This window comes from Mytilus galloprovincialis, chromosome 10 (assembly GCF_965363235.1).
Source record: "Mytilus galloprovincialis chromosome 10, xbMytGall1.hap1.1, whole genome shotgun sequence".
Lineage (NCBI taxonomy): Eukaryota > Metazoa > Mollusca > Bivalvia > Mytilida > Mytilidae > Mytilus > Mytilus galloprovincialis.
In genome coordinates, this window is record NC_134847.1 from 13,566,674 (window position 1) to 13,582,059 (window position 15,386).

Here is a 15,386-nt window from a genome sequence, read left to right on the forward strand (position 1 = left end):
TATTTTTTATTCTATTACCACAAAATGAAATTTTATTAATAATTAAATAGCAAAATTATACTTTAAATGATTTAGTTTTTTTATTATCAAGCATCTGCGCTGTTGTCATAATAAATTTGAATACGCATGCGCGTTCATTGATGTTCCACTTCAGGCGATCATCTGAAAAATCTGTAGTTTACAAACGGACAGAAAAAGTCTTTCAGCTCTGAAAAAAATTATTCCGGTAAGAATTTTTGAGTTAAACTTTGTTTAATAGACATTTATTTATAATTTTCGTTGAAAATTGTGAGCTGTTACATTCTCTATTTTTCAAAAAACGTTATTACATGACCAATGGCATATCACTTGTTACCGGTGTGTAAGGAGCGGTTTCTCAATTTTTACATTTTTTAAGAAAAAACTAACTGTGACAGTTGTCAAATTTGAAAGTTTATGATTTGTTTTATATTAAGGATTAATTTTAAGATTTAATTTTTATTTCCTGTTTTGAAATTAAAGATTTTTGGTGAAAAACTGTGCACATGTATGTACACGATGAACTTGATCTGGGCGATCTGGGCCTGCGCCAATCATAAATTCCTTTGTTCCAAAATAGGAAAACGCTGTGAAGCGTAACCTTGTCCAAACGGTCATTGACACAATTACCCAGAGCGGCCTATTGATTGGTGGTATGTCGATTTATCATATATGTAGAAAGCGGACGTTCACCATAATCAGAATAACCATTGATTAGGCAAAAGAAAATATGTTATAAAATAGGAATTGAAGGAATTTATTGATTTGTGAGAATGACATTTATATTGATAAAACACTAATAGTAAATTTAAGTACAAAGGGGTTAAGTGGAGTGAACTATTATATAATAAAAGAACTTTTTAATTTATGTTCATCAGTATAGGACAAGGATTTGTATAACATTATCAAGAAATTACTATACAAATCCTTGTTAAAGATTATTTTTTTTCATCACAATCAGTAAATAATATAATTTGTAACATATACATACATTTATAAGAATAGTTGAGATAAATTAAAACGTAAGTTTATTTTTGAATTACAGAGGGCTGTATTTTATAATATGTTTGGGATACATTTGGTGATTTTAAAGATATATTACACTTATCAAGTTATGTGAACTGTCAGGCTGAATAGTACAGTTTGTCTGATTACTGTGGCAATCATAACATCCTTATTTTTATATTTATTAATGAAAGTTATGTTTTTTTTCAGATTTAAAAATAACGAATACATATACAAGGAAAGATGTTCAGTTTTCATAAACCCAAGATTTATAGGAGCAATAACGGCTGTTGTATATGCCGAGCAAAATCATCAAGTTCTCGCTTTACTGACAGCAAGCGATATGAATGTGACTTTGAAAATTGCTTTAGAATTAAAGAAAGACGTGCTGGTGAAATATGTAATGCATGTGTACTTTTGGTGAAAAGGTGGAAAAAGCTCCCCTCTGGAACTAACAGACATTGGCATCATGTAAGTTTATATTTTTGACTTTTAATTAGATAAAACAAATTGATTTTAGAGAGATTAAAATTAGGGCTGTATCTGCAAGCTATTGATTTTTCAAAAAAATAGTTTATATCAGAATAGTGATTATTTTAATATTGGATAGCTAAGTTTTGCGCTGTGTAAATATTTGTCATAGTTTAAATTCCATAGATTACACACAGGGACTGATCAATGTGTGTGTCAGAAGTAGGTCATGTTACCTGACATAGTATGTACTCTCAAGACAGGTCTTAATACATATGTATTGACCTTCAGTATCTCAATGATTGATCTTGTGGTGTACCAGAAAAGATGGGTTATCCAAAAATAGATATTTTATAAAATTTATAAAGTAAAGAAAAAAATGTTAAAAAAACCAAGGTACAAGATATATTTGAAATAAAGTTACCTGGGGCAGTGATTGAATAATTAATTTGAAAAAAAATACCATATTATTAAGTTGTGAAATGTGTGTAATTTTTCAAAAGGGGGATCAGATATAATTGTTTTCATAGTGTTAGATAATATCTGAAACCAATTATCATCAATTTTCTGATGACATATATCAGATATTTGTAAGATGGGGACATTTTCCTTTATAACTACTGACAATATTTGTGTTATTTATTACCCTCTAGAGGGTATAAAGATTCCTCAAAAAACATGTTGACATGCAGTGAATGTTAGAAGTTAGACAGGCTCATCCTGTTAATCAACTCTGTGTAATCAATGTCATAAAATGAAATCTGATTATGTTAATAGGTCAAGTCTGTGTTACTTCCTTATATGTAATGAGGCTGTAACTAAAATTTGAGCTAGACGGATTTAATTTCTAATATAAATAAAAAATATATACAATGTTTGTTTAATTGATACCTAGACTTATTTGGAACTAATACATACATAATTATTTATTGCCAGCATTGGTCCAAGTTCTTATGTAATATTACATTATTAAGCATTCCTATAGAAAGGTCATATATAAATAATTACACAAGTTAAATTGAAATTAGTTTTACTTGTAATATTTCTTTCTTGGGGCTTACAAATAAAAAACTTACAATTGAGAAACCATTAAAGTTAAATGACAATATTTCTCTGTTCCCCTATCAGGTTTATTAGAGAAATAAACACTTGCTTTCCCACCATAATATTGAACTTTGTATGAAGGCTAAACAAGCACCTGCCTGTTTAAGTGTAGTGTCCTTATAAAATATGTGCATTTTAATCTGAGTTTTAAAGTATTAAACTAGGTCATTGACTGCTTTAAACCGTCTACTGCACTCTGAAAATTTAAAGAATAGGAGGTTGACTATATTATCAAATATCTTTCTATGAGAAATTGTGTGTAATCCAAGGTCTATATATTTTTTTTGTTCATGTAATAGTTAGCTCATTTTTAGACAACATTATGTTTTTTTAGTGTTTTTGAAAAAAAAAAACCTGTTTAAAATCAATAAAGAACTCAACTAGATTCAGACAGACTCATTTTCTCAAACTGTCATGGCTTTTGTCACGTCAGGGCCGTAACTAACTATGAGGCAGGGGAGGCAACTGCCTCCCCTGAATTTTCTACACAAATTTTTTTTAGAAGTAAAAAAAAAATATTGACAATATGTACACGAAGAACTTGAATTTATATTATAAACAACACAAGTTAACAGTTTAACAGTGTTATCATGATATGTCTGTCATTTTTCGGATTTTTGATCGAAAGTAAACCTTTTCAGTATTTGTTTTATTTTTTTTCCCTCAGGGTGACCACCGTCTGTTTTTCAGTATTGAGGAGGTCAGATTCGTATGAGAACACATATGAAACTTTGCTTTCGATAATTTTGAATAAAAACTTTTATTTGAGGCTCAATTATTTAAGCAGAGGAAGTTCCTTTTGTGTTGTGAATCTTATAAGATATTGGAAATTCGTTACCGGCTGTTGGATCGTTTTTTTTTAAGTTTCCCGATCGTACTAGAACATTACGGTCAATGCCTTAGTAGGTAAACACTCCCATTCGTTGTAGCAGGGACTTTCTATACTAAGTATATACTAGACTAGCATAGAAAGTCCCTGGTTGTAGTTATATACATGTCTGTTCAGCTTTCAACAATATTGAAATTCAAGATCCTCGATAAAAAAAAAATATCTTGCATTTTATAATCTTGCTTCATATGTTTTTTGAACCAGTTTCTAAAAAAAAATATTTTTAAATAAAGAAAATACAGATAATATTTGTTTGAATGAAAATTGCTTCAAGGATCCAGCAAGCCAAAACTGATCTTTCTTAAAGTAAGGAAATCGAAGGAAAACGGGTAATTTTAGCCATATCATTTGAGAAAAAAATCCACGATCACAATGTATCTAATGTTAACAATTATAGGTCAAAGTACAGCCTTCAAGACGGAGCTAGCTTTGGCTCACCCCGAACAGCAATCTCAGCTTGTTTTTGCATAAAAGTTGCTTCCAGGTTCAAGCAATACTGGTGTTTCTTAAAGTAAGGAAATCGAAGGGAAACGGGTAATGTTTAGCCAATGACTGAGTGAAAAAAAATCAAAGGGGGCTCAATCGGCGGCCCTCAAACCCCTGCCTCCCCTGAATTCGAACCCTAGTTACGGCCCTGCACGTAGTATGAAAACTCATCTGAAGCATGTATACAATATTAAGATAATTTGAATTACTATTTTCATTTATATGTTGTTTTAATATTATAATTGTCTGTATTTGGATCACACCAGTATTGTGCTCTTTCCAATAAATATTGAATTGTTAAATGCTGGAAAAGAAAATTATTTTTATTATTAAATTAAGATGAGTTATTGTTTATCCTAAATAGTATTGAAATATATGTTTTTTTCCTCGTTGACAGGTTGTAGATGCCAGAGCTGGACCAGGAATAAAATCAACGACCAAATTAAAAAGTAAACAACAGCTGAGTCCCACAATGGGGAAATACAAGTCTCCACTCAAAACAAGGAAATCTCTTTACAACACACCTTCATCAAGTCCTACATCCTTCTTTGATGAATCTTCAAGTAAGGAGACATATTTATATTATGTTGTGTAAAAATTGTTTAGCTCGATCTTAATCATGGAATTATAGGTCAGTCTTCACAATAAGCTTTAATCAACAGGCCAAAAGATGAACTTTACGAAAATTTCCGTTAGATTCTGTTTTATTCATGTACAATATTGAATTTTAAGTGACGATCAGAGATAATTTGCAAATAAGATTTAATTCTCAATAACATTTATTTTTTTAATTTTTGTGTAGGAATGCATATGGCATATATGGAAAATTTTATCTTGTTATGCTTACTGTACACTTATCATACATCTTCTTTTATTCATACATGTGTATATATGTAGTGAATAAGAAATGATAAGGTGTGATAATTTTTAGATTATGAGAGACTTTTTGGAAAGCATTTGCTCACAACTGTTACAATGTCCAACATGTGGCACGCTTTTCCATTAAATACTGCAATTTGATAGCAGTATATTTTTACATCAGTCTGTTGAATCTGCCTACATATCTCAGTTTCTAGCTCAGTGTGTCAGTAGCCTTAAGTCTGCACTTGTAGCATTTAAATATTGATAGCCTAGAAAGATGGTAACTTGATACTTGTTGTTAGCATTCAAATAAAACCTTTTATATAACATAGATGATAAGGTCATTGATCACTATGCATTTCTTTATTCTTCTGGTATTTAAACAATAAGGGGTACCATAAAGGGTTATTGTTCCATTGATGGCAAATCCAATGAATCGATTTTTGTATTGGACAATAAATTTGTTGTGGAAGAAAGAAAATTTGATTTAAATGCAAAATAATTTTAGTAAAAAATAGTTTCTGAAACTATTGATAAAATTACTAGCTTTACTACTGTTATGTCACTATTTCATCTGCCATTTAATGAGAGTCCTTTTAAGGAAATGAATGTAATGGATAAATGTTGTATAACTTTTTTGCAATAAAACTACCCACATCTCTGCATGGGAGTGTGTTCACAGTAGGGGGTGGATGATTACTGGATTAATTTAATTGTATAAACATTGCATATGATATTAGGATAATCATTAAGGGATTTATGGAGGCAGCTGAGTCAATATGACCTAATTAAATCAGGACTCTCTATCAGGGTAATCATTAACATCTGTCACTGTTTGGACTAAGCATCTGTTTTATTCAGGAAATCAGATATAATCTTGTTATAGCTGATTCTATGTGATGTCATGGTCAGTTAGGCCATTGATTTTTGATTTATTTTGTTCTGTGTGTAATGGTAATTGTTTCAAAGAACTTCTGCTCTCTCCTTACATCACCATTTTGTCAAACACCTCTCTTGGGTCATAAAAACTGAAAAAGAAAGTGGACACCTTACACCATCATCAAGTAAAGAAGAGGGCCTTTCTTCTGGATTAAAGTTAAGTGACACATTTACATATGATGTCTGCTTAAGCCATTATTAAGTCAGGAAAGTGGCACTATCTTATAGTTCATTTCTGTGTGTGTTGCATTGTCGTTTGGTTTTTTGTTGCACTTAAGTATTTCTGTTTCTCTTATATTCGATGTGTTTCCCTCAGTGTTTGTTTGTAACCTTGACTTTTTTCTCTCAATCTTTTTATGACTTTCAAACAGCAGTATACTACTGTTGCCTTGATATACACCAGCCAGTCAAAAACAAATAAGTCATGACCAGAAAATGTTACCGTTTTGGAAGCCATGCCTTAGGCCCCATAGACACACTTACATTTTGAACACTGACTTTATCATTTTTGACTGGTAAATAAAGTATTGCCCTAAATGTTTAATTTACATCTTTGGTATGACTTAACTTCTTAAGACACCAAAAAATCTTATTTTCAAATGACATGCATGTGTTCATTCAAACAATATTAAGGTCAGTGCAGTACAGTAATTTTTAATGACGTCTATTTTAATCAGGAAATATTTGTTATGCTACCTACATCCTGCAGTACATGAAGTCTCTCAGCTAGGTCAAAAGAAAAAAAATTGAACGGAGAGATGCTTATCCTGTCTTTGGGGGGTTGGAAACAAAGAATAAGAAAATTTTAATTTCATATAATTATTTGTCTTTTCAAAAACAATGTAGTAAATTGCATTGCATTCGTGGGTCCTTACCCCTTTATTCATAAATCAAAAAGAAATTATTTGTAAAAGAGAACAGTCAATCAATGCAGTTAGTGTTCTAACTGAGAAAAAATTGGTTCACAAATGAATGCAGGTTATTATTGATACAAGTGTCAGCTCTAGAAATTACATGTGTATTGAAATCTTGACCCAGAAATGTCATTTATAGAATACTTGTATATATATATTGAATTATGAGTATTGACATGGACTAGATATTGAGTAAATAACTGTCCTGTAAAGAATACTTGTATATTAAAATCAGGGTATTGACCTAGAAGGGGTGTCCTGACATGACAAATTGATTGGTATATGAACAGTGTTAGTGAAGAATATTATGAATATGATGGTATTGATGGGTTCACTTATTTAACCTTTCTACTATCCCATTCTCAACTTAGACTCGGTCAAATTCCAAAGGTCTTGATTCCATACTCATAGATCTGCATCAAGTTAAATGGTAAATAATTTCTGGGCTTTTGTTTTGTTTTATTATCCATGTCCATTATAATATTGTCCCCTTCTACATGGAATGTGCTAAAATATATATATTTGATGTTCAAGTTGAAAGCCAAGCCATGACAGTAGTGAGTACCTACAAATTAACTTGGCCTAAATCATTCATTATCTACACCAGGATCTGACCTTGTATGTCTTGTTAACACTGCATCCATTGGGCTAGATATACAATACTGATGGCCACAGAGGAGAATGGAATGCACATCTGACATTATTTAAAATATTTTATGCAAATGACCTGAGTTAAGCACAACATGATTGGAATATATTATAAATAGATTTTCTACATCACTTCCTCCCTGGTATGGTTATTGATTTAGTTACATCATGTCAGTAATTTAATAAGTAGTGTATTTTTTAATAAATTTCTTTGAAGCATTTGAAGTGTGCATATGTTTTCATTATCTCTGACTGAGAGAGAGATAGGCATCCTCTACTGGTGAAACATTCAGAAGCTGGATGTGTCATCTGGAATTTTTTTAAAGAAAAATCTATTTAGTGCTGTAATATTGATTGAAATAAAGCTTAATAAGTTTTAGGTTACTATTTGCTTAATTAATAAAATAGAATGGCAGAACTAATTGGTATTGATAGATGCAATTGATCAAAGATAAGAAATGAATCAATTTCAGATCACTGTACTCACTATAACATTAGGTTACTGTTATTTAAATGATGTTTTGCCTAGATCGGCAGCCAGCAAGTCTTTCAAGTGCAGTAGGTGACAATTTTTTCATAGAAAAGTATGATATCAAGCAATATAGGGAGCTTTTTTTATGTGCAGGTCCAATTGCATGTACAAATAATCTGGTACCTGTGATCCATAAGCTACTGTAACTTTACAAGGATCATAGCAATAAACAAATGATTTCTACCCTGGTGTTTAAATGTCCATGATGTTTCACAAAGTCTGTAACACAATCTGAATTAAATGTCCCAAGGACTCCCAATCTGTAATGTCACCTTGATGATATGTTATTGGGTCTCACTGGCCACAGTGGCTTGTTTTTGTGGTTTACATATATTTCTGATTACTCATAGTTTGTAAGTGATGTTGTTTTGAGTCAGCACATTTTGAAAATTAATTAATGAATATTTACAGATATAGGAATTTGGTTTATTAGTTTTAAATTGAACCTGTTGCCTAGGAAATATGTACCGGTATTTAAAAATAATTTTAGCTGAGAATATAATGTAAAAGGCCCTTATTTTTTGGTTAATTGTTTTAACAAAAAACAATTTGAAGGGACCATAATTTGTCACTCACTGATTATGTCCTGAATTTTGATGACCATTGACATAGAATAAGACTTAAGATTTAAAAGTTAACATCCATTTATTTATTGTACAGACAGTTTTTTCCTCTTGTAAATTGTATACATGTTCAATGTTGACCAGTTACCTCAAGAAATGTTTTGTTTGGTTTAGTTTCTGTCTCATTGATGTACACCTCATATCTCTTTATATTCATGTAAGTATATCTCCCATCAAAAGTTGAGAACCAATATGTTTTATTTACAAATTACAGTAAATGAAGATAGTTGTGATAAAGATATGTTTAGTGACAGCGAAGAATCAGAGGAAGAAATCACAGTTCCTACTCTACAGAAACCAAATAAACAGAAGAGAAAGTCAACAGATCCCAGAATTAGTCCCTTCTTAGATCTCACCTACTGGAAAAAGTAAGTAATAAATCCATGTATTACTATATATATAGACAAAAATAGCCCAAACCTATTAACCCAAATAAAATCCTGTCTTATAATCACCTTCTTACTGCTGATAAGGTACAGTAAACATCATAGAGTAGTGAAATACAGTGACTGAATTATTAGAATTACAAATTAGTTCCTACGGATACTAGAGAAATTAAGTATCGGTCAAACCTACATATTAAAACATTCCCCAGTTCCATTTTCAATTTTATTACAACGCTTGTTTTGGTCTTAAATTTACACTACCCAACCAAATAGTATGCAAGAGAAAATTATCATTTCTTAAAATACGGGATTACTATTAGATTTGGGACTTGGTTACTTATAAGAACTATGAAAAAAATATGCTGACACAAAGACCATAGATTTTCCTTTAATTAAAAATCTGGTATTCCATTTATCACTGGCACATACTCGGAATCAGGAATAAAGGGTCTTTAACTATATAGTTTGAGCAAATAACTCGCATAATACATGTAGTATTAGTCACCTAATTCAAATTCAATTACATCATGTTAATTTTTGAACCAGGAATTCATCAGGGTGACATCACAAATAAAATCAATAATACAGATAAACAAATTATCTGTACTTAGGTGGGGTTAATGGTTCAATAACATTTTGGTGCACTAAGAAATGCAGTTATTCCCCTAGTGTGGGTATATTCACCTTGAAAAAAAATTTGTGCACTGAGTTTTTGTCCTTGGCTACCAAAAAATCAATAAACTCAACTGAAGTTCAATAGCCTCAAGTCAGATCTAATTAACTTATTTTTGGTTAATAGATAGATGAGCTTGATGAATAGTTTTAGATTCTCAGTAGAAAAACTACACTCAGCATTAAAAGAACTCTATTACTTCCCATGTACAGTAAAACCTCAGTATATATACAAACTTGAGTAAATTGAAAAAACAAACTATGATGAATGTTTCTTTTTACAGTACATTTATTGTTAGTTTATTTAATATTTAGCCTCTATAGATCTAATACCAGCAAAATCGATGACATAGAATAGGTTTAGTCTGCTTCACTTCCTACCCAAAAATGTTATATAATTTCCCTAACATTCTATGAGGGGGGATGGACCTTTATAGTTTATTGAGACTCCGGAATCGGGTGTTTTTAAGCTCAGGATTTCGGGATTGATCCTTTTGGGATCCGAGAATTCTTTTTTCGCAAGTCTGGATTTAAATTACTTTAAAGTCTGGACCTCAGGATTTCATGTTTTAAAGCCCGGGATTTAGGGATCAGACCCCTCTGATTCCCCCCCCCCCTTTTCTATGAAAATTTTAACTCATAAAGTACATCTCAAGTCGAAGTACATTTCATTATAGATCTATGTGGCATATTTGAAAAAAAAATTAATCTGATCTATCTAAAGGTCTACCCTATATTTTACTGCCAGACAGAAAACACATATTTAGTTTTTGGGTTTTTTATTTGGCCTAAATAAGATATTACATTTTAAGGTTACCTGATCATTGCATGATAAAAAGACATTTCGAGTGTTATAATTGCATTCATGTCTCCTTTGTATATGATTACATATTAATGACTTAAGTTGTAGTACAAAACTGTCAGTCATTTTGACATCTCTGTAAAATATATATGTCAAATCATCAACTGATATTAAGTATTGAAGGTGACACTGTCATTTTTTTTTAAGACAAAAGATTTTTTTTGGTTGATTAGAGGTTAAAAGGGGGAGGTTTCTATATTCGGATCCAAATGCTTGTGTGGTCATGAATTTACATTTGTCCTTGACCTTTCATAACAAAACATCAGGAAATTTACATGCATGTACTATCAGGTGCAAGTGATTATTTTCATCTTTGAAAAAGGTTGAAAGAAATGTGGATAATGCAGTTTAAAACAGTATGATTTTAATACTAGATTGAATGTGTTTAAAATAGTAAAGTCTGAACTTTTTATTTTGGGTGGGGTGGTAAAAATGTAGATAGAAAGTAAATCTTCATAGGCATTCTTGTCTGTTAAGTGTGGTGAGGTCAGGTTATAAATTATTTATGGTTACAGTAGGGGTCACACTTCAGTGAATGTTTGAGTGTCAATTTGATTGTCCTTCTACAAGTGTGGGAATAATAAATACCTATCATCTTAACCAGGTGAGTAGCCACACCCACTCACAGATTTAAATCTCAGGCCTTTTATCCTTCAGCAAATTTATACTTCAAAGTGTGATTGTTAACTGATTGAAATCGGGACACTTGACAAATTTCACTTGAAAAAAAATCATTGTTCAGATTATTCCAATGAAATTTACATTGAATAAACTTTTTATGTAAATTGCACTGAAATTAATAACAATGATTTCTGTTTTGCAAGTTGTGACACATATTACAGGCATACACCCACTTCATCTATAGTTTATCATGAATGAGTATACACTTGTGTACTGTATTCTATTTTTATATGTATGAAATATTATTTATTGCCCTGGTGGTGGTAGACATGTTACATTATGTCACATTGAGGGGAAAAGGGGGTCAAATTTGAGAAAAACAAACTATTTTTTGTTATAAGTGTTGGAACACTGAGCAGATATATAGGGATTTCCTTAAGAGTATGACTAAGAGAAAGTTGGGCAAATTTTTCTGATTTTTGGTATTTAATCAGTCTATAGGAAAAATGGAAAGTAAGTTTTGTCATGTTTATGGGTCGTAATTTTTTTTTAATGTCAGTTATTTTATATTTGTCTAAAGTGTAGTACCCTCTATAATATTATCAAATTCTGAAACTTATGTAAAGTTGTAAAGTTTTGCAATTGGTTCTAAACATTTCTAACTATTTATAAGTCCTCATCATTTAATACTCTCACTATATGAAACTATTACATTGTATTATACTATTATGTGATATGGAGTGCACAATATATTGATTCATCTGAAGACATAACAATTTTATGGCATTTTATAAGTTTTATCACAGGAATATTAGAATATTCTATGTCTGATCTAAGGGAAAGTATTTATCAATAAAGTGTAGGTGTAGTCTTTATCTTTTTTCATGTGGTTAAATATAAATTGATATAGCACATTGTTGAGAAAAAGCCTCATCCCTAGGCAAGTGTTATGAATGTGCTCCTCAATGAAGATGCAGTACAAACAAAAAATTGTTTTGCTTTGCTTTTTTGTGATACATTTATTTTAAGACAAGCTATTTGTCCCATATATGAATTTCCACAAGGTATACTATGAAGTCAGCAACTATCAATCAATTGTTCATTGTAAAAATTAGTCCACACTTGAAGCAAGGGTGCCAGACTTTTGAAGCAACAGGATAGTTAGATATTTGTTATTTTCCTCATTTTATTTTTAAACTTTCTGCTTTCTATCTATTTCACTTTCAACTCTTTGGAGCAATGCGGGAGGGTGGCCTGTATCGTTTTAGTACCTTTAAGGCGACTTAAGGTTTGCACTCCGGCCGTCTGCCTGCCTGTCCATCTGTCAGTCTGTCAAATATTTTCCAGACTTTTTTTCTTCATGCTAGAAGATATTGATTAGATATTTAGTTTATTGTTTTATCATGACAAGTTACAGATCAATTTCTAATTTTGTACTGGTCTGAAGATTTTGTGCAGAGTTATGGTCCTTGTCACTAATTAATGAAATTGTTCACCATTTGGTGAATTCATTATTAATTATAATCTAAATGTTTTACAATTTCAGAACTCAAGTTTGTTGTGGAATCATATTCAAAGGTATGAATGGTGAAGTATTAGTTGATCCTCAGTTATTACAACCGTGTTGCACGTGTACGAAGGGAAGTAAGTCACGACCAGCAGAATTACGTAGAAGTCAATCAACTGATGATACTGAGAGCACAACGAGTAGCAATAGTTACTCAGACATGGACAGTATATCAGAAAATAGTCCACCAGATCTGACGCTGGCGACATTTCCGTGTACTGACTCGTCGGCAGTTAGTTCATTTACACAGCCACCGCCCCTGGCATTAGAATGTTAAAAGGTTGAGTGTACTTTTGAATGATTCTTGCCAGTATAAATGAGTGCTGTGTTAATTCAGTCTAGTCAGAAGAGACAATTGTAAGGATTTTTGTGGAACTTAAGAAAGGAGGTTAAATGAAATGAGATGGATTTACTTCTTGGAAAGCATGTGTATGATGAAAATATTTTCTCTGAGCAACAGGTAGTGCATACTGCGCTTTATTTATTTATTTATTTAATAATTTTTTTAATTCAAATTTCAGGAAAAAATTTGGCATTTCTTGAACAAATAGAAAATACTCTATAATTATAAATTTGTATCATAGTTCAAAGTTAAGAACACCTTGTAGGGGTTTATAAGTACATTTGAAGATAACATCTATGCAAAAAGTATTAGTTGATACTTTTCTAATGATGTGTTACTTTATTCGTATACCTATTTAAGAAATTGTATAAATAATTGGCCAGTGTTTTGTACAGAATTTTATTTACAATTTATTCATCTGTATCATAAGTACATTTTGTTGATATGTATGCATATTATTTTCTGTTATTTTATATCAATTCTTCATTGAAAAAGACAATTGATGTACAATCAATCTTCTATTTATTTCGTGTAATTGTTTAGAACATGATCTTTCTTAAATTTTCAAAGCTGCAAAGAAAAAAAAAATACTTGTAGTTTTAACCTTTGACTCTCTTAACTCAATGGGTTTATTTTTTTAAAGAACAATAATTTATGGTTGATGGTCAGTTTTATGTTCTACCTCAGTTTGTCAGTGGCGGATCCATGGGGGGGGGGGGGGGGGTTCCAGGGGTTGGAACCCCCCCCCCCCTTTTTTTTGGCCGATCAATATGAATGGGAGCATATAGTTGGAACCCCCCCTTTACTCTGGGTTGGGAAACCCCCCCCCCCCCCCCCCCTTTTTAAAATGGCTGGATCCGCCACTGGTTTGTGCAATAGTTTTATGTATCTGTGGTAACAACAGTTTATAGTATCCATGGTAACACTGGAATAACATGAATAGCCTGGATTACATGAGCTTTGTTTGATGAATGGTGTGTTAGTAGAAATAGCTCATTTGTATAATGTTTGATTTCAAAAGTTTCAATTTTGCAGCATTTACTTGCCTTCAAAAGGGAAGTTTTTGTATGACTTTTGCAATAAATCTTCATGTACCAAGTACAAAATGCATTATGGAATATTTGTGGATTAAGATTTGAAAATTTGTTGAGATAGAATAATTGAATTTTGAATTTTAAATGATAGGATTAACCGTGTGTGTTAAATGTTTTTTAAATCATCCCATTCATCAATTTGAAATTCTCATAAGTTTTTACTGCCGTGGGAGATTTTTTTACTTATATATCAGCGTGATGAAAAAGTGTATAATAATAATTGACCTTGATAATAGGTGTCCTACATAGTGAGATACTTAATATTTCATGAATACTCAGGACTTTACATAAATGTTCAAAACAATTCAAAGTCATTTTGCAACTTGGTCATGTTTTTGGGGATGAGTGTAATTTATTGTATGATCGTGAGGGCGAGAGCAGGAGAGCAATCAAGTTGTTCTGTTTATAGATGTGACAATATTTGAGTGACATGCACCATAGAATACACTTGTAGAATAGACAGGGGAAAAAGATGGTACTAAAATTGCATCTGGTAACATGATTTGGATACTAACTTTTGCAGTTAGTCTCAACAGAGAGAAACATAGGTCTGAAATATGTTATCTGATGTTTAGAGAAGTCTGTCACATAAAGAGAATGGTAGTTGTATCTGCAGCCAAATTGATTCAAACAGGATTGAAAATTGATTTAAAAGTTCAAATACAGGAGATACAATTGTTTAATCTATTACTCAGGGAATTTCAATTATTGGAAAATAAGAAACATGGTCAAAAATGGAGATTTAACGAGACTAGACATCTAAACAATTTTTGTGATGAATTTCCAATAGAGGGAAAGCATTCCTTAAATTGGCAAGTGACTTTTTTCTGGGTACTTAAAACAAGCAATTGGTGGGTTATTTAGATCAACGAACAAAACAAGCCATCCTAATTCCTTATATTGTGATAAATTTCTCTCGCTGTGTTCCAATAACAGTCTTCCAGGGGTACACAAAATGGTGCATACATGTTGAACTGTAAAAAAGTAGTGTTTTTATTTAAATAATTGTATTATTGTAGAATTTTATTTGACTTTGTCAATTTGTTATGAAATGTGACTTAAAATATATAATGTGAGTAAATGTTTTCTAGAATTGACTGTTTGTGTTACTGTAGATGTGATTTGCTGAAAACTATCAAATCAGTAGGTTGAGGATAAATACATTTTAAAATTTTGACTGACAAATCCAATATGCAGCAAAAACAGAAGAACATTAGTATATATAAGGGTTGCCTACAATATATTAAATACACATCTACCTATATAATGTTAAAGTATGGGAAATCAAAGATACTGGTCAGTAAACCTACTTTAATATTTAATAAAAGATCAGATATGAATTGTTAATACA

The 15,386-nt window shown here is 31.3% G+C and overlaps 1 protein-coding gene across 3 annotated transcripts; it reads left to right on the top strand.

The window, feature by feature from the left end:
* Positions 1 to 133: 133 nt before the first annotated feature.
* LOC143049886 (SIN3-HDAC complex-associated factor-like) lies at positions 134 to 13,529 on the top strand. 3 transcript variants are annotated; one of them, XM_076223650.1, is made up of 5 exons: positions 134 to 226; positions 1,234 to 1,494; positions 4,371 to 4,536; positions 8,705 to 8,858; positions 12,578 to 13,529. In XM_076223650.1, exons 2-5 carry the CDS (start codon positions 1,267 to 1,269, stop codon positions 12,873 to 12,875), a joined length of 846 nt encoding a protein of 281 aa, XP_076079765.1. In that variant the 5' UTR covers positions 134 to 226; positions 1,234 to 1,266; the 3' UTR covers positions 12,876 to 13,529. The 3 variants fall into 3 exon arrangements, with proteins under 3 accessions (XP_076079765.1, XP_076079767.1, XP_076079766.1); XM_076223652.1 differs by lacking the exon at positions 134 to 226 and adding an exon at positions 596 to 671; XM_076223651.1 differs by lacking the exon at positions 134 to 226 and adding an exon at positions 699 to 785.
* The last annotated feature ends 1,857 nt before the right edge of the window (positions 13,530 to 15,386 follow it).